This window comes from Salvia splendens, chromosome 18 (genome assembly GCF_004379255.2).
Source record: "Salvia splendens isolate huo1 chromosome 18, SspV2, whole genome shotgun sequence".
Classification (NCBI taxonomy): domain Eukaryota; kingdom Viridiplantae; phylum Streptophyta; class Magnoliopsida; order Lamiales; family Lamiaceae; genus Salvia; species Salvia splendens.
The window spans coordinates 1,350,654-1,371,066 of record NC_056049.1 but is presented as its reverse complement, the minus strand read 5'-3'; the positions used below and the strand labels follow the sequence as shown (position 1 = coordinate 1,371,066).

The following is a 20,413-nucleotide window of genomic DNA, read 5'->3' as shown; positions in this document are numbered from 1 at the left end:
TTATCAACTACCTTTATATATTTTGGTGCTTGGATTATTTGACGACGTCATCACATGAGACTATCTCTAACCCAGATTACATTTGATGGTTGAGATCCGAATTAGTAGATGGGTTCTGTTCTATTATGTTATGAATCTACATATGTGATGAATGTAAATATAGAAATTTTCTAATTTTCTTACAGTCAACAACAATTACACACAACATATTTCATTTAGACTATTCTTATTTAGAAGAAATTACCTCAAATAAATCAGTACTAATAAACTTTAAACCTCAAGGAGACTAAGTTAATATTTTATAGTTAGTTTGAACACACTTCCAAGTCCTATTCCAATTAGACTAGTTTATAAAATTAAACTATTTTTTAAAGTATAATTGTAACCATTTTATTTACTACTATTAATTTAGTGACTGCTCAATGGCGTGTTTTATACTCCAAGAAAGTCCAACTTTTGACTTAGAAATTTGGTAGGATGTCTGCCAAAATTATTTCTCAAGGTCAAAGAAATTAATATATAGTATTTGTCCTCTTAGTTTTATTTAAATACTAAAGCAATTATGAAAGAAGTATTCCACAGTCAAGATAGAAAATTTTGTCAAAACTATACAAATGACAGGATAACTAATAGTAGTATCAAAGTTTAATACTAATAGTTATTTAAATTTAACGACTTGATCAATATCTGGTGATACATGTAACGCCATTATTTAAAATCTTTTTCTTTTTTTCGTTTCATTTCTTTTTTATTTTAATGAAAAAAAATACTATTTCAGCATCACCAAAAATATCAATAGTATCATTTTATACACGGATAAAACAATGAAGAGAAACTGAAAATTTATAATTTAATATTCAATTTTATTAATTGAGCTAAAAGCAACTATAATTAAGCTTATAAAATGATGATAAACACTCCTACGTGCGCACCCTTATGGGTCGGCCGGGCTCGGTCGACCCAGAGCAAACTCGGTCCAAGCACCCCCGAGCCCAAGTCAGCCCCAAACATGCCCCGAATTTGATCTAAACACATCCCATGACTCAGATCAATCTATGGTTCATTTAACAAATAATATTGCAATATATAAAAAGTGATAGTTATTATAAATGAAAGTAACAATGATAATGAAAGAATTACAGCCATATGCACACGATAACATGGGCACTAAATTGTACAAAAAATAAAAGCCAAATAGCAAGGTATAATATCTCACTAAAATGATCTCTCAAGTCTGAAAATTCCAAACTTGCCAAAACAATCATAATCTAATCACTTGATATAAATAAATGCAGGCCTGATTTTCCCAATAACTAAAACTCCTCAAACCATCAAATTCTAACATATTATCAAGAAAATAACTAAACATGGATTACACAGAACTTTACAAAATCAAACTGAGCTCATCTACCTTTCTTTGCATCATCAACAAGCAACTCAATCCTCATCTTCGAGAGCTTGTGTGACTATCAATCCGCTGCAACCATCGAGAGGCTGCAATTGGCACACAACATATTTCACGTTTCGCCACACCTCAGCACTTCCCCTTTCTACCGTTATCGAGTTTCAAGACAGTATCCATGCTATAAGCTGAAAACACATCAAATGTACATCAAAATGACTATACAAAAAAATACCCCGTCCGTCCCACACAAAGCGACACACTTCTTGTTTGGTACGAGATTTTATGCAGTGTTGTTCAGCGCAGTATGTTGCATCCAAACGACACAAGTATGGTGTTGTACAACCACAAGCACCAGAGATAACTAACAGAAAGAGACATATTGGTGCTAGAACAAAAAAATCGACAAAAATGCAAGACGAAGAAGATATGACTACTCGAAGAGTGCATGTATTACTAACCTATTATCATCCATCACAACAACTTTAACCCCCGAGAAGTTTTGCTTCGCTTGATTCCCAGGGCCTTTGTGCAACAACGGAAGCTTGGACTCATTTAGGCGACCAGGAACTCCGAGTTTAACGATGAAGATCGCAGTGGAGCCCCTGCCAAGACCTTCACTCTCCACCCGAATGTGCCCTTCCATGAGATTCACAAACCTGATTACACAACAAACCAATTTCAGACAGTTAATACGGCGGAGTTTTATGAGTTAGGTAAAAAACGAATATTGTTGTGGAAGGATTATGAAATACTATAGTCTATAAGTTATCACCTCTTACAAATGGCTAGGCCAATGCCACTGCCGCCGGAATTTTTGGTACTAAGCGGTTGGCTCTGCACGAATTTTGTGAATAGCTTAGGGACATCTTGCGGGTTGATTCCTGCACCAGTATCTTTCACCTGAAAATAGGAACAACCAGTTGTTAAACACTCAGGAGAATAAACAGAATTAAGTACTTCCATCAGAAACAACCTCTACACGCAAATAGAAGTGGTTGTCACTAGGTACAGGGAAAAAGTCCGGGGCTCGAGGATCTCTTAGAGAGTCGGACTTTGCAACGAAAGCAGATACTGAGATGCCTCCTTCTTTTGTGAACTTTATAGCATTCCCAACGACATTGAGAAGAACTTGCATAAGCCGTTTTTCATCACCAACGGCATGTTCAATCAAATCAGGGGACAAATTCAACGTAACATGTAAATTTTTCACGGAAGCAATAGGTTTTATCAAATTAAGGACCTGCAACAAGAAGCGGTTACCATGAAAAATTGAACGTTTTTTTAATACCATTTACAAAATGGTGAATAAACCTACCTCTCTAAAAAGTGAATGAAGGTTGAACGTCCCTATCTCAAGTTGAAGGCTGCCATCTTCAAGCCTCGAGAGTTCCAATACGTCGTTGATAAGGGTAGCCAAGAGGTTACTGCTCTTAAGGACCGTTTCAACCATTAGACGCTGCTCAGGTGAGAGCTCGGTTTCTAGTAATAAGGATGAAAGAGCAATTATAGCATGAATAGGAGTTCTCATTTCGTGGTTCATGACGGCCAGGAAATCGTTGCGGGCACGCACAGCGGTCTCTGCTTCTCTTCTCGCCAGATCCAGGGCAACATTCTGTTCCATAAGAAGATCTCTTGCCCTCATCGACTCTTCCAAAATTGCAGCGTGGGAGAGAGCAACAGCGACCTGATATACGGAGAGACATCATTCATCAAATGATCGTAAGCCTAAGATATTAAGAGGAAGAGACGAGGCAAACCTGGTCCGCCACCACTTCAACAAGCTCCAACTCATGTGCGTGCCACTGCCTAGCACTGTCCGAAGGGAGCATCAAAACCATCAACGCGTATCTTTTAGTAGACAGTTCCGGCCAATCATGGATCTGGAAATTGGACAGATGAAGGAGCGGAACGCGCACAGCAACCACATCCCCTGGCATGTATTGTCCAGCAGGTCGAAGCCGGGCAACAGGCGAGTTCGGAGAGATTTTCACAGCACGACTCGTATTGAAAACTTGATTGATCACAGGGAGCTGTATCGGCACGGTCAACCCAACCGGATTCTGGTGGCGGAGCGTGTACGAAAGGTGGAGCTCCAGCCCTGTCCGTGTCGGCATCCACAAAGCGCACTCTTCCAAACCCAACATCCTCCCGAGCTCAACAAGCGTAGTCTTCAGTATCGTATGCCTATCAAGAGTGCTTCTGATTTCATGAGTTAGCATCCGAACATGCCTACCTGTCTCTTCCTGCGTACGAATCAACCCCATCTCTCTATCCAGCTCCGCCGCCTTATTCTTCAAAATCAGCTCCCTCGTTTTGACACTCAACAGATCCGGGATGATATGCACTAGCATAAGGGCTGTCGCGCACGACACAGCAGCCGTCAACATCTTGGCAGTAGTCATTACAAGTGCCACAGTCCTCGTGTGCATATTAAACGTCCATAAATTTATCAGGTGCGTCGCTCCACAAAGAACAATAAAAGCCCCAAACTGCACGAGCACCCATCTATAAGGAAAAACAGCAGATTTCTTGACAAAGTATATCAACTCCAAAGGGATCGAGAAATACGCCAACGCAATGAAGAAATCAGATATATACTGATACTTCATCAACAAGTCATCCGGTGGCCATGGTGACTCAAAGCAGTTACAATCCATTTTTCGAAGTTACTGGAATCTTTTCAGTCCTCTCTCAATGCAACTGAAGCAGCAAACAGAAAGCATAAACGGATATAAGCTCAATGAAGTCTAAAATCAGTGCTATACTATGAAACGAATACTACTCCTTCGCTGATGAAATCGTTTAATCCAGCTAACGAACTTATGATCACGTCTCTCTACTTACTTTTAGTTGGCACTGCCACATTTAACAAGTAACTTTACTAGGTCAAATTACTGCTCAATCACAACCAATCAATCAACTAAATCAATATCTTCATCTTTTGCTGATAGCTAAACACGAAAATGCTGGAAACGAAGAACCGTTGTCGATAAAATCGTTTAATCCAGCAAACAAACTTATGATCACATCTCTGTACTTACTTTTAGCTGGCTTAAACAAGTAACTTAATTAGGTCAAATTACAGCTCAATCACACCCAATAAATCAGCTCAACTAAATCGAAATATCATCTTTCAAATGTTGGAAATGAACAGAAACTCATCCAAAACCTTTCTACACATTTGATCATCCCCAATTCAAAATCCGCATTTTTAATTTTACCCCCAATTTAAAATTTGCAGCATTTTCCACAGTCAACTCCGATTCTCATCAACCAATACACGAATCACACTCTTAATTTTTGTAATCCGAGATCAATGAACATGATTCAGATCCAAGCAACACAGTCGATCCAAATTCAATAAAAACGAAGTAAAAAGGGAATAAGCAAAGCAGCAAACTCACCGAGCCTACAATCCGCCTCTGAATTGATCGGAATGAGCTCCGGCAATTGAGAAGTGAGGGGATGAATGTGGTCAAATATTAGCAGCATATCTACATTATTAGCTAAACGCAGCAACAGCATCTTAAGCTTTTCTTTAATGGCTTGTTGTTTAAAACTTCTTTTTTAGAGAGGGAGAGAGAAAGAATGCGTCCACGTACCATGGATTTGCCGGGGATGATAAACAGACCGTGCTGTTATATTTTATTACGTGACTGTCATTTAACACCGTTGATTGTTGTTAGAAGTGAGAGATCGAAACGGTAGGTGATTGACTGGGTTGTGACGGTAGCGAAATAAGGTGGGTGTGTCTGAATTATTTGATTTTACGCCGTTTCCTTTTTGGGTAGTTAGCAGTTTGCAATAGTTGTATTTAAAAATATAAAAAATATAGTACTAAAAAAATGTGGAAAAGTTTGGGTGGTTGTATTTAAAAATAGAAAAGTTTGGAATAGTTAATTTCCACTTACTAGATTTTTATTCCACGAGTGGAGATGGCAAAAAAATAATTGGCAGATATGTTAGGTGACTTTTTAAAATTATTTAGTACTACTATTTGTTTGTGTTGAAAAGTTTTCTTTTATATAGTTATTTATTGTTTTATTCTATTCATGTTTTCAATTTTGTAATTCTAACTATTTAATTATGACTTTCTTATTTTAACTTTACTTCACTTGTAGTTCTAACATTTTCTCACACTACTATCAAATTTTATAATTTCTTAATATTTATATATACTCCGTAGTACAATCTATTTTACATAATTATGCATTTCTTTAATTGGTGATTCATTTTTTAGCATCCCAATTAAAATGACATAATTTTTAAAATAAAAATTTTACTCTACTGTCTCATTTACTTTATTTTTCTTGTTTAACTCAACACAACACTGTGTTCCACTTCAGATAAGACATGCTTCTGGAAAATAATGCTAAAGTAGTAGTCCCTTCATTCCATCTAATGTGACATACTCTCTACATTTCTTTATAGTTGAGCCATTTTTTCATTTCGGGAAGTTCCTCATAGTTGAGTCATTTTCATATATAGTAACTTTTTTCTCTTTCTTATTTGACTCTCTCTTACTTTATTCTCTCTACTTTATTCGCTTTTTACTTTATTATCTCTACTTTTTCTATGTCTTACTTTTTTAACACATTTATTTAACACACTCAACATCCCTTTTTAAAACTCTGTGCCTAAAAGTTTCTCCTCAATTATGAGGAAACAGAGGGAGTATTTCTTTTAAGCATATGTTTTTAGGTAATGGTGTTTAGTGGTTAAATGAAATGAAAATAAAGTAGAAGTGAGAAAAAAGTAAAGAGAAAAAGTACGAGAAAGAATAAAGTAAGAGAGAGAGAGAAAGTATTGTTTTTTCGCCATAAAAGAAAAGTCTCACTTATAATAAGATGGTCCAAAAAGAAATACATCTCACTTATGTGATACGGATGAAGTACTTATAGGTACATCCGTACTTATAGGTAAAATTGAGTTTTACTAGTCCTTAATCTCGAAACAATATCACTCATAATAGTTTTCATGCATGAGTCTTTCCTTATGATAAAATTAATTTTGGATGATATTTGGCCAATTTAATCTGACAAGTTAATCTTCAGTAACTAAATATCATTAGACTATCATTAGCACGGCCGAACTAATCCCATGTATAAAATTCGTTTCACAATATGATTTGCCCAATTACAAGAGCCCACGTGGAAATATTGTGATTAAACTCATTTAAATTGTCATATGATCACCTATAATAATTGAAACATCTTATTGGTTATTAGGCCCATTATATGCTATGCCGCTTTATATATCTAATTGAGTTTGATTCCTAAATATCCATACTATATGTAATATTTTGTTTCTATAGTTATTGGACAATTATTTGAAATTCTTTGTATATATACTAATTTGGAAATTTATGATATGTAGGAGTATCTTGTATCTATAAAGTATAACAATAGGCTCAAGTTTTAGTGTCTGATTAAAGAAAAAAAAATAGGGGTATATATGGGCTATGTTAGGCCCACCAGTTTTTTAGCCTGGCTTTCGATATAAAGTGTAAAGTAGGCTAAATCGGGCTTTGTTGAGAGCCCAATAGGCCCATGTACTAGCTCGTCAATCTTTGGCTAGAGCATTTTTCCATTCATCAAAAAATATGTATATTAATTAAATCCAAGAAAGATTGTAATTTGAAGATGAATACCATCTTTTGACATGATCAATCGAACTAACAATACTTACCATCCCTAATAAAAAAATTAAGTTCAAGATTATGAATTTTATAATATTGAACACCTGTGGAGGTTTCTAGATTGCTCGTGGCCAATAATAAATGGGATGAAAAGGAGCTTATTTGTACATTAATTAATGATTAGATACTTCATTAATTTAGTATAGTTAAGAACTAATTAATGCCACCACCCATCAAACAAGAGAGGAAAATATTCTTGCAGTATCCAACGCCGTCAATTTGTCATGCCAAAGCTTCACCTAACTTCCAATCTTACTTTTATATAAATAAGATATAGTAATAACTAATTTGCTTGTAGATTGTCATATTTTAATGGGCTTATCGTTTTGAAAGAAATTGGGATTTGGTAGTTAATTAAGTATGAGTCTTTTGATTGTAGCAATAAAGGTAGGCCATCATCTTATATACTCCATTCATCCCAAGATAGGTGAAATACTTCTTTTGGACACGAGATTTAATAAATTGATATTTAAATAGTTAAAACAGAAAGAGTAAAGTGTGAAAGAGAGATAAACAGAAGAGTGAAAAGAGAAAAAATGGGTGGAATTTATTCCTGTAGTAATTTTGAATTTCTTTTAGAGTGGTTTTGGATAGGACATTTATTTTATTTTGATGATGATTTTATTCTTTTTTCATTATTATTTTCATTAATCTTAATCCTCCTGAACATTTCTTCTGTATAAAATACAAAAAATACATAAAGCTGTAGTACTATATATTAGTCATTATTTAAGAGATAATATAATAATAATAATAATAATGACCAATTTGTTTTCTCAATGTTTTCAAAGCATTAATAACTCCAATTTATGAAAATGGCCTCAATAAAACGGTTGAAAGACTAATAATTGCTAGACCCTAATTATGAAAATAAACCACTGCTAAATTAAGAGTAAATACGTACATCTTTGTGTCCTCAACTTTCAGCATTTTTCAAAAAAAAATATCTCACTCAATAATTAAAAATAATAATATTCTCATTATTTGTGAATTAGTCTTACCACAATACCACTTGTGGTGTGTGTTACCATTCAAAATATTCTTATATAGATATATCATAATGCTCAAGTTGGAAACATCCAATATTCCAAGACTTGAGATTTCATTGATTAAACCACATGACCATATTTAATTAATTACTAGCAAGAATTCAGAACAAGCAATTAACAACTGACATATTCAGAAAGTCTCAAAAGATATGGGAACCTAAACCAATAAACACGAAGAAGATCATTGTTAGATGATAAGCACAACAATTTTTTGTCAAGTTGTAATTAAGAAATAGGTTTGGCTATATAGAATCAATAATTTGATCACTTTTTGAGAAATAAACTAAATTAGCAATGATTAGGCATGTGCAATATGTAACATGGACATCGTGGAATAAGTCTTTAAGGTTCAAGTGGGGCTTCTCATTGACAATCAACTCCAAGAAATCTTGAAGGATTTATTACTATAATTTTTAAATGTTACTTGTACAATTTAATTAATTCATTAACTTTCTACTAGTTTGATGCAGTTGTAGGTGTTCCATTGTGTGTTTCCTATCATGAATATGAAACAATTAAACAAATTCATGGTATATATATATATATATATATATATACATATATAGGTAACATTTTGTTTTATTTATGATTAGTGTATGAGTTTCTATGCCTTTAGGAATGTGATTGATCCTCATTCTTTATTTGATGCATTTGTTGTTTTTCATTCATGGGCGGATCTACATATATTGACGGGGGCATTTGCTCCTCTTCAAAAGTTTATACCAATAGTATTTTTTTCAAATTAAAAATTTATTTTAAATTCTTCATTAAATGCCCCTTCTCATTACTACAAAATGTATTTATAAATATAATTTTGCTCCTCCTCACGTCAAATCCTTGCTCCGCCTCTTGCCTTCATCATTCTTCGATGATGTATATTGTCTAATTTATTGTTTTTTTACTACTGAATCATTAGCTTGGCATAGAGACATTCCACACTGAGATTTTTTTGTTACTTAACACAATTAACTTTAAACAATTCCAAATTGTGCATGTCGACTGAATTTTAAAATGTATATGAAATTAGTTCAAAGTCTCTTTAATATTTCTAGTTAGTAAAATTATCGCTCAAATTATCGATCAATGATATTAGCATAAAATTAAAAAAAATTGGACACCATCCTCTAAATAATCACCAACCACGAAGATCATGCAAGGACCAATTATCAACTAAATTTGATTGAAATCACCAACAAATCAGTATATTGGTTTTATGTTTGAATTAGTAGTCCACCTCAAACTTCCTCCCACGCAAATTATTCAAATTAAATAAATTTAGAAACTAAATAAATAAACATAATGGAGTTTTGACCCCATGACATAAGCCTTGTCCCAAAACAACACGTAGCTTTCTAGTTAGTTTTAATTTCTTATAATTATGAAAGGTAAGATGGTAGGCAGGTGTCACAAAGATCATATCTCTATCAAAATCAACCCTTTATTTTCCAACTAAATACTTAATTAAATTATTATTGATAACCTACCAATTAACGATTATCATATTAGCCCTTTTTCTGTTTATTGCAGTCATCAATGACATGAAGAAAAACACTACTATTGATACAAACTCAATACTATTATAAAAATTAATCTCGTTGGAGGAGTATATTATATTAGTGAAGATATGGTTGTTAATTTAGGATCTTTGTGTTTAGTTATTTAAATAAATACTAACTAAAGTTAGTCTGTCAAGGAATTCCGTACCTAAATTCTTTTGAAAATTCTGGATCGTTCTTAACGTGTACATTTAACAAACTGTAAAATAAATAATTAGTTTTTAGTATTTTAACTAAAATGATGTGTAGTAGATAAATACAAGTAGATTGCTAAAGTTAGTCTGTCAAGGAATTCCATACCTAAATTCTTTTGAAAAATCTGGATCGTTCTTAACGTGTACATTTAACAAACTGTAAAATAAATAATTAGTTTTTAGTTCTATAACTAAAATGATGTGTAGTAGATAAATACAAGTAGACTGCATGTTTGACGAAATAGTAAAGTGTTACTATAAAATTTCATAAATATATTGTGGCTAAAATAAAAGTATGTGGGAATTAACTAGACATCAAGCTAATTTTTTAATACTACTAGCTAGCAGAATTCAAAAAATGATTTTACCTTAAATTCCAACAAAATAATGCTACTCCATATTCTATATCTATACAAATGATTTCTACAAAATAAACAATGATAAAGAATAAACATGCTACAAACTACCAATAAATGAAAACCCTAGTATCAAATACACCAGATGACAGATCGACACCAACAAGAAACATACAAAAAGCATCGACTCAATGAAAGCAAAGCACATTGAGGGGCTTACGATCATGAATTAGTGCCTTTACCTATACTTCACAACTTCGAATATTTCCTATCATGAATCGATCAATACAATATATACATATATAACAATGATTAAAATAGTTTTATTTTTCCATTTTGGTTCAATCACTAAAATCATTCTCATTCTTATAGTAGAATTTTTTTTCTCAACGTTTCTATTACGGATTTAATCTCACATCGGTCGTGAGAACAACTGATGTGTGGTATATATACTAAATGAGTTCTTTCTCCTAACATGACTAGTTTTTTGAGCTGAGTTCTCTTGTTTAGTCTGTACAAGTTTCTCCTTTTTATCATATTTTGCCCAATTTTTTCGCCATCTCCTTCGTCCTTTACTAATTGCACATTAACATCGAAACTAGTGTCGTTTTGCATGAACATAAGAAAGCTATTGGTCTAATTGATAACTTCAACTAACTAACATAGCCTTTGCTTTCCAATTAAATCCCATAACTAATTTTATGTCGCTATCACAATGCTTAATTTTTTGCCACAAAATTATCGGGGATCATGCACTGCATAAATCGTGCATGTTACATAGTAAAATAATATTTAATTATAAGTACTATATACGTCAACACGTCAAGCCCGGGAATATTTTACCACTAATTAAAAATAGATTTAAGTATTTAACTGTTACTTCCCAGATTTTGCAAGTAATTTATCGCTAGTAAGTGGTTATCTTTCTTGTGTGATTTACATATTACTCCCTCCGTCCCTTAATAGGAGTCGTTGTTTGACCGGATACGAGTTTTAAGAAATTTAGAGAAAAGTTGGTTGAAAAAGTTAGTGGAATGTGGGACCCACTTTTTTATATTGGTTTTATAATAAAATGTGAGTGGAGTGAGTTAGTGGAATGTGGGGCCTACTACCATTTATGGTAAAAATGAAGAGTGACTCTTAATGGGGGACGGCTCAAAATGGAAATTAGCGACTCTTATTCGGGGACGAAGAGAGTAATTACTACTACCATGATTTTTTTATTTTTTTTTATAGTGGGTTGATGTCAGATTGTCAGTGATATAGCCCAACAATGGGCTCGATCCCGACAATTCTCGTCTACTTATATCAATTTGGTAGAATAGAACTCATATTTTTAAGTTATATGAAAAAACCTAAAATGTGTGTTTTATCTACATATATAATTTTTTGTCTTGGTAGAGTTGGTTTAAGCGTCTCTCATTAGAAACATACCAAGGTCGGGAGTTTGAAATTCTCTAGTGACACCGAAAAATACCCTAAACTTGAGACTATTGATATTTTCAATGAAATGACTACATTTTACAAATCAACGACATCATTTAACTCAACATTGATGCACCCATGTATAATTTCACGACGACCATATCAGATGGAGTATAATTTCAACAAAAGAATTTGCCAAATTTTATGATTTTTATGACAATTTATCCTTTTGCTAAAAATACTCTCTCCATCTACGATCAACAGTCCCATTCTTTTTTTCCCATTCTCCCCCACTTGTATACTAATACTCTATACTTTTGGGTATATTTCTCGTTCTAATAAAATGAATCATAGTTTATAATTTTACATTAAAATACTACCTCCGTTCCACATTAAGTGTCACATTTTGCCATTTCGGTCCGTCCCACAATAAGAGTCACATTTCACTTTTACCAGAAATGGTAAGTAGACCTTATATTCCACCAACCAATTCTACTCACATTTTATTATAAAACTACTATATATAAGTGAGACTCAGAGTGTCCACAATGGGGGACAGAGAACCGAGAGGCGGGGCGCAGGGCCGAGAGCCGAGGGCGAGCCGCGGCCCTCCACTGCAGCGGGCCGCGTTTCGCGGCTGGGCCGCCGAATTTTTTTTTTATTTTTTAATTTCGAATTTTTTTTATAAATATGAACTTCCATTTCCATTTTTTTCACTTCTTTCTATACTTCCAATCCCTTCATTACACTTCCAATCCCTACAAAAAATGCAAGGTGGAGATGGTGATTCCCCGGGGTATGGAGACTCGGGATACGACAACTTCCCCAATCAGATGTGGAGTCCGCAATCGCCCCAATTCCGGGGCCAGTCATCCCAGCAGAGGAACATAGTTCGCCAACCATCGGGGTTCGGTGACTACCGACCGAATATGGACGCGATCAACAACCCGTCCCAGCACTTCCAATCCTCCCAATTCCAATACTCCCAGTCTCCTCTGTCTGAATTTGATAGAGTCACATGGGAACAGTTGATGGGTACACCGGAGACCCCCGACATCCGGAAGAAGTTCGGCCGAATCAGTAGAGCTGTGAAGAGGTTCAGGAGCATTTACGAGAAACAACTCAAAAATGCTGAAAGTGGCCGCAGCGAAGCTGACGTACGAGCGTTATCGTATCAGTTGTTCAATACTGAAGGTTGGCCCAAGTTCACTTACTGGAATGAATACATGCTTCTCCGAGACTCCCCTCAATTCAAGGTGATCTGCGATGATGAGACCGGTCCCATTGGGAAGAAGAAAAAAACTCGGGGCCGACGGAACCTACAGCAGTGGTAGCGACTCACGTGCATTCGACCTGAATGACGATGTGAGGGATGGGCCCCCCTCGACATTGTCGAGGCGCCAGCGCCCGCAGGGCCAACAAGCCGCCATCCGGGAAGCTAGAACTAGGCATGCACAAACCGACCCAGCCCGGCGGTTAACCGGCGGTTCGGAACCACCGGTTCATGAACCGGAACCGGGCCCGGAACCGGTGGGTCGAACCGGCAGAAGGGTCGCAGGGTCGGAAGGGCCGGTTCAGGTTCGGCAATATATTGAACCTGAACAGGCGGTTCAAAACCGGCGGTTCGGCGGTTCGAACCGCCGGTTCAAAGGGTCGAACGACATAGGGTTCGTAGGGGTTCAAAGTAGGGATTGGTATGAACCGGCGGTTCGCCGGTTTTGGGCGAAAACCGCCGGTTTTGGACGAAAACCTGCGGTTTGAACCGGCGGTTCCGACCGGTTTCCGCCGGTTCCGAAAGCTTTTCAGGCGTAGGGGCTAGGTGAGGTCAGAAACCGGCGGTTTGTGTCGGAAAACCGTGGACCAACCCGCCGGTTTTGTGGAAAAACCGTCGGTTTTGTGGTTGAACCGCCGGTTCAGGCGGTAAACCGGCGGTTCGGCCGAAAATTTGAAATTTGAAAATTGAATTTTTTTTTTATTTCTTCCAATTTTACTCCTATAAATACCCCACTTCTCCTTCATATTTCCTTACCCCATTCTTGTGTTAACAAGGATTCATTCTCAATCTCCATTTCTCTATTCTCTCCTCATTCTCTCTAATTGCGCAAGTTTAATTCTACACTTTCTGCTCACTACTATATTTGTTGTGCTCATAATTTACCACTTCTTTTATACTTTATACATATTTCATTCCAAGTCAATATTACTTTTCATTTATCAATATATTCAATATGTCTTCTTCTCGTGGAGGATCGGGACGTGGTGATCGGGGCAAGGGAATAGCCCAGGATCAAAGCACTACGCGTCCCTCAAAATCTCGACGACCTAGTCGTCGAGATGTTATGGAAGAGGTTTTCCGATTGGCAGCCGAACGCATGCAAGTAAGTAATGAAAAATTTGTTTTCCAATTCACATGCACAAAATTTCATTAATTTTTTTTTTTTGCGTTCATACTTTTAACTTCTACGTACATAACATTTGTAGATGGAAGAAGATCATAGGACCGCCATGCTACTTGCTGAAATGGAACAAGGTGGGGGTAGGGGAGGTCGTTCCCAACAAGATGAGGAGTTCGACGTTACTATATCGTCGGACTCGGACAACAACGAGGATAGATCGCATTCTCGTATTCCTTCTAGCATCGGCGGAAATGAGGAGATGCCTCCCCCTGCACCCACTAACACGGCAAAAGCTTTGAAATCGGACATTTTTATCAAACACTACAAGAAGGTGGCGGTGGTGATTCCAAGTTCTCACGATCCGAACTCTCAAGAAGAGACTTCAGACTTTCATGTTTACGGCAACTATTGCGATAAAGTGTACAAATGGTCCGCCGGTGGTGGATATGGCACCCTCCGTCGCCATTTAGTGGCAAAGCATCCGGTAGAATGCGGCACTGCCTCTACCCAAAGCCAACTAAACTTCCAACCCGCCGGCTCGGGTTCGTCAGGTGCGCTTCTATTTAAATATGATAAAAAGAATTTTGATGATACAATGACTAGATGGGCGGCTATGAAGCATATGCCCTTTAATGTTTTTGATGACAAAAGTTTTGAGGTTACTATGCAAAGTGGGTTGAATGTAGCAATCAAAAGAATAGGTCGAATGACCGTGCAACGATCTACCGTTCGGTAGTGCTTGGAGAAAAAGGTAGAATTATCACGTTATTTAGTTAACATGGGCCACAGGGTGAACATTTGCTCAGATGTTTGGACGGATTGTTTTAACCGTCATTCATACATGGGTATTACGGTTCACTTTGTGGACAACAGTTGGACTTTGAACAAGCGTTTAATTGGTTTTAGAGAATTTGAAAGTCCACACACTGCACCCGAAATTGCTTCTTTGATTATACAAGTGTTGAATGAGTTTCAGTTATGCAACAAGATATTTTCTATTGGTTTTGATAATGCAACTGCCAACACCGCAAGTATTGCCGATTTGATTGCGGCTTGTACACCGGTAATTGGAGGTAAGTATTTTCATCAAAGATGCATTTGCCATATTTTAAATTTATGTGTACATGATGCGCTTGAATTATGACAAAAGCATGTCTCTCCTATTAGAAATGCAGTTAGATTAATCCATCAAAAGCCAGCTATTGACAAAGCATGGAAGAAATATTGCCATCAAAAGAATGTCAGGTACACGAATTTTACTATAGATGTGTCTCATAGATGGAATTCGACATATGATTGTCTGAATTCTACCTTGACACATAAAGATGCTTTATGTGATTTTTATAGAACTAACCCCTACCGTGATTTATATCTTTCGCATAGTTGTTGGGATAACAGTTTGGCTTTATTTAAATTGTTCAAATATTTCAAAAATGCTAATGTTGAATTGTCGGGTGTTTATTATTGCACTGCTGTTCGTGTTTTGGAGCATTGCATGTACATATCCCTTGGTTTTAAAACTGCAATGAAAAATGCTTCCTCTTCTCCCGAGTTAATGTGCGTTTTGTATTATATGATTGAAAAATGGCTCAAGTATTTCAGTGAGATTCCTAACGTGTTTTTTATTGCAAAGGTATTGGATCCAAAATGGAAATTAGCAGGTACCTCTAGAATTTTAGATTTTTATTATAACAATTTGAGTTCAATTGATCTTGGTCCCCTTCAAGCAATCCAATCGGATACCAGTGACGAATTTGGAGTCGACCTCTCAGAAACCTTTCAAATAAACCTCCCGGACCGGTCAGTTGTGCAACAAAACCTCGAGTATAACTTGCGCTCTCTCTACACCGAATATGAAACCAAGTATAACACCACTCACCAAGTCAGAAGACCACCTCCTCCACAACATAACTATGGCTTTGCATTTCAAGCCGATTATGATGACCCCGACGCGCAATCCCAACTAGCCGACCTATACAACTACAGCACCGGCGGAAGGTCATCAGGTATGGTCAGTGAATTAGATTTATATTTTGAATCACTCTTTTCCTTTGGTGATGAAGGTCCTACTCCTCCCGCCCAAATCGACGTCCTCGATTGGTGGGGAACCCACGACAAAGATTTTCCCATCCTTGCTTCAATGGCCAAGGAGATTTTTTCTGTTCCGGCTTCCACCGTCGTCGTCGAGTCCGCTTTTAGTGTTGGCTCGCGCATTTTGGATGAATCAAGAAGTAAGCTCTCGGCGAAAAATATGGAAGCCGTGATGTTACTTGATGATTGGGCCAAAGCTGACGTCCGAGAACAAGAAAATGATTGGAATGATCGTCAAGAGGGATCACAAGATGAATTCACCGGGGATGAAGATTAGGCCAACCGTCAACCGCCGCCGGCCAAGCCAAATAGGTAAGTAAGGTAAGAGAACTACGTGGACTTTGATTCCCTAATGCAAATGAGCAATTGGGATACGTAGGCACCTCAACTTAAATTTTTTAATTTAAGTTGAGCTTAAGTCCTTTTTCTTTTATTTCTTTTTTTTTCCATTAATTCCTACTTTAAAAATATGCAAATACAATTACATAATTGTATTTGTATATACTCTAGTCGATGAAGTATATTTCTCTATACGGCTAAATGAGGGAAACTTTTGACAATTCTACTATAATTGGTGATTGTTAGACGAAACTCAACATTTAAAGTTGAATTGCTAAAGGTGTCCTTAATTTAGTTATGTAGAAAGATCTTCTTCGCCGGTTAAGAGTATATATATAATACACTTATACGTTTAAGAACTTCAACGTCATTTCTTGTCATTTGTAATTAGTTCTTCACTAGTAATCTCATTTGTATTTAAATTTTGTTTAAGACTTCAAGACCGCCATATGTTTTCAATTTGTAATTGTTGTAACTTGTAACGTGTAATTTGTAAACATGCAATTTCAATAAAATTGCAACTTTAGCCGTATTTTTTTCAATTTTATTTACTCACATTGCATACAAAAACAAACTTGAAAAGTGTAATTTAATTTGATTAAAATTGAAAAGTTGAAAAATGCAAAAAAAAAAATAAAGAAATAAAAATTCGTCGAACCGCCGAACCGGCCCGGAACCGGCGGTTCAAGCCGAAAACCGGCGGTTTTGAACCACCGCTTAACCCGCCGGTTTTTTGAACCGGAACCGGAACCGCCAGGAGCTAGGCGGGCCGGTTCAGGTTCGGCAATTTCTCGACCCTTGAACCGCCGGTTCGGGCCCGGAACCGGCGGTTTACGACCCTTGTGCATGCCTAGCTAGAACCGCTTCCCAAGTCTCTCGGGCGAGCGCGGCGGCACCGCGCCCTTCACCGACCGCGGCGTTGGCTCAAACACTGGAGGTGCAGATGATGAAGCAACTTGCGGATAACTTGTCCTTGTACGAGAAGTCGACGGACCCAATCACCAAGAAGATGTACTACGACCTCATTCTTAGATTGAGGTCGAAGTTGGGCTTCTCCGATGGGTCGGAGACGGGCGAAGCTAGCGGCAGTGGCGGCGGTGGCGGTGGGCGAGAAGGTGGTGAAGAAGATGTGCCGGATTTCGATGACGCCACCGAGTAGGAAGCGGTGGCGTTTTTTTTATCTTTTTATGTTGTGTTTTTTAAAAATTTTCGTTGTAGAATTTTCCCCTATCAATAGTACGATGAAAATTTGACTCTATTTCGTAACTTTATTAAATTATGTTTATTTCCCAAATTATTAGTCTACTAAAATTTAACATAGTTAAATTAAAAATAACAATAAAAAAAGAAAACTAATTAATTTTTTTTATAGAGGGGCACATTTGGTGGCCCTTGTTAATTTTGTTTACTTTACCATTGCGGAGGGCCACATGAGAGTCACGAATGGTGGCCGGGCCACCATTATGGACACCCTCATAGTTTACTAACTTATTCAACTCATTTTTTTAAAAATCCGCGTCTACACTAATTGCACACTTAATATGGGATGGAGGTATTACGTATTTATTGAAAGTGGATGGATGAAGCAATTACTACTACCATCGTTTTTCTTGTTTTTCTTGTTTAAGGAAGAGGAAATTGTACAAAATTATTCCTCATACAATTCCTTTATAGTGAAGCAAGAGGAAAATATGGTGGTGTGGAAGTTTGAAGTAGACCCCATGCTCGCCTTATTGTCATTCATGCATCTCTTTTCCTTTGTATTCAACACGTGGACCTTCCTCCATACATTTCACCGTCTATATATACCTTCACCCCTCCCTTCTCTCTCATCAAACCACAATCTCCACACTCCCTCCCAAACTCAACAACAACACACACACAAACTCATCAAAATAGATATCCATGGCTGCCTCAGCTCCATGCTCAAATTCTTGGATTAGAACTAATCATAATAATCATCCCAACACCATCAAATGCGCCATCCAAACCCCCACCCTCCTCTTCCCCCACCACTCCGCCACCGCGCCGCCGCCGCAGATAGTGAAGAAAACCGACTCTCAACCAAAGCCACAATGGAATTTAATCCAGACGGCCGCCGCGGCGGCACTCGACGCGGTGGAGAAAGCGCTGAAGCACCACGAGCTCCAGCAGCCGCTCCCGAAAACATCCGACCCCGGCGTCCAAATCGCCGGAAATTTCGCTCCGGTGCCGGAGCAGCCGGTGCGCCACCGCCTCCCGGTCGCCGGAAAAATACCAGAGTCTATTAAAGGCGTCTACGTCCGCAACGGCGCGAATCCGCTCTTCGCGCCAGAGGCCGGCCACCACTTCTTCGACGGCGACGGGATGATCCACGCCGTCGAATTCGGCGAGGGAGGACACGTGAGCTACGCGTGCCGGTTCACCGAAACAGAGAGGCTAACACAAGAGCGCGCCCTCGGCCGGTCGATTTTCCCGAAGGCGATCGGCGAGCTCCACGGCCACTCCGGCGTGGCGAGGCTCCTTTTATTCTACGCGCGCGGCTTATTCGACCTCGTCGATCACCGCCGCGGATGCGGCACCGCCAACGCCGGCGTTGTCTACTTCAACAACCGCCTCCTCGCGATGTCGGAGGACGATCTCCCTTACCACATTAGAATCACCGGAAATGGCGATCTAGAAACCGTCGAGCGTTACGATTTTAACGGACAATTGGAATCCGAATCGACGATGATCGCTCACCCGAAAATCGATCCACTATCCGGCGAGCTCTTCGCCCTCAGCTACGACGTGATCAAAAAGCCTTACCTCAAATACTTCCGCGTCTCCAAAAATGGCGACAAATCGAAGGATGTTGAAATTCCGGTTTCCGATCCAACGATGATGCACGATTTCGCGATCACGGAGAATTTCGTGGTGATTCCAGATCAGCAGGTGGTGTTCAAGCTATCGGAGATGATCCGCGGCGGATCTCCGGTGGTGTACGACAAAAACAAAACGGCGCGATTCGGCGTGTTGAGCAAGTATGCTGAGGAAGCCTCTAGAATGAAGTGGATAGAGGTGCCTGACTGCTTCTGCTTCCATCTCTGGAACGCGTGGGAGGAGCCGGAGACGGAGGAGATCGTCGTGATCGGATCGTGTATGACTCCGCCGGATTCGATCTTCAACGAATGCGACGAAGGATTGAAGAGCGTCCTCTCCGAGATCCGCCTCAATTTAAAAACCGGAAAATCGACACGCCGCCCGGTCCTCTCCGGCGACGATCAGGTCAATCTGGAGGCCGGAATGGTCAACCGCTGTAAACTCGGCCGGAAAACGAACTACGCATACCTCGCCATCGCGGAGCCGTGGCCGAAGGTCTCCGGATTCGCGAAGGTCGACCTCGTCACCGGAGAAACCAAAAAATTCCTCTACGGCGAGAACAAATACGGCGGCGAGCCGCTCTTCCTACCGAGAGATCCGGCCGCGGCGGAGGCAGCGGAGGACGACGGATACATCCTCGCCTTCGCGCACGACGAGGCGGCGTGGAAATCGGAGCTCCAAATCGTGAACGCGGCGACGATGGAGCTCGAAGCGACGGTGCAGCTCCCCTCGAGAGTTCCGTACGGATTCCACGGCACGTTCATCGGGGCGGAGGAGTTCGCCGGACAGGCGTGATCGGCGGTCGGCGGCGGAGGAGAGACGCCTGAGGGATTGTTAGGAATACATCCCCGGAGTTTCGCCGCCGGCTGATTTTGGCGCCTTTTTTTTCGAAAGGGTTTTAGGGATTTTAGTATTTATAGTGTGAGGGGTTTTAGGAGGAAACTGTTTGTAGCTTTGGTGTAGATAGAAAACGGAAGCTCAGCGGTTTTTTCTCTTCATTCTTTCACGCATACTGTGTGGGATTTGATACATATTTAACTTAGGAATAAAATCAAATTGTATA

At 38.6% G+C, this 20,413-nt stretch overlaps 2 protein-coding genes across 2 annotated transcripts; one reads left to right on the top strand and one right to left on the bottom strand.

Moving 5' to 3' along the window:
• Nucleotides 1-1,184: 1,184 nt before the first annotated feature.
• LOC121777246 (ethylene receptor 1-like) lies at nucleotides 1,185-4,965 on the bottom strand. Its single transcript, XM_042174435.1, has 7 exons — nucleotides 4,810-4,965; nucleotides 3,163-4,105; nucleotides 2,721-3,089; nucleotides 2,379-2,645; nucleotides 2,178-2,305; nucleotides 1,864-2,061; nucleotides 1,185-1,590 (listed from the first exon to the last, which is right to left on the bottom strand). The coding sequence occupies exons 2-7, from the start codon at nucleotides 4,060-4,062 to the stop codon at nucleotides 1,584-1,586; spliced, it is 1,869 nt and encodes a 622-aa protein (XP_042030369.1). The 5' UTR covers nucleotides 4,063-4,105; nucleotides 4,810-4,965; the 3' UTR covers nucleotides 1,185-1,583.
• Nucleotides 4,966-18,359: 13,394 nt separating this feature from the next.
• On the top strand, nucleotides 18,360-20,413 carry LOC121775921 (9-cis-epoxycarotenoid dioxygenase NCED1, chloroplastic-like). Its single transcript, XM_042173015.1, has one exon. It carries the CDS (start codon nucleotides 18,415-18,417, stop codon nucleotides 20,143-20,145), a length of 1,731 nt encoding a protein of 576 aa, XP_042028949.1. The 5' UTR covers nucleotides 18,360-18,414; the 3' UTR covers nucleotides 20,146-20,413.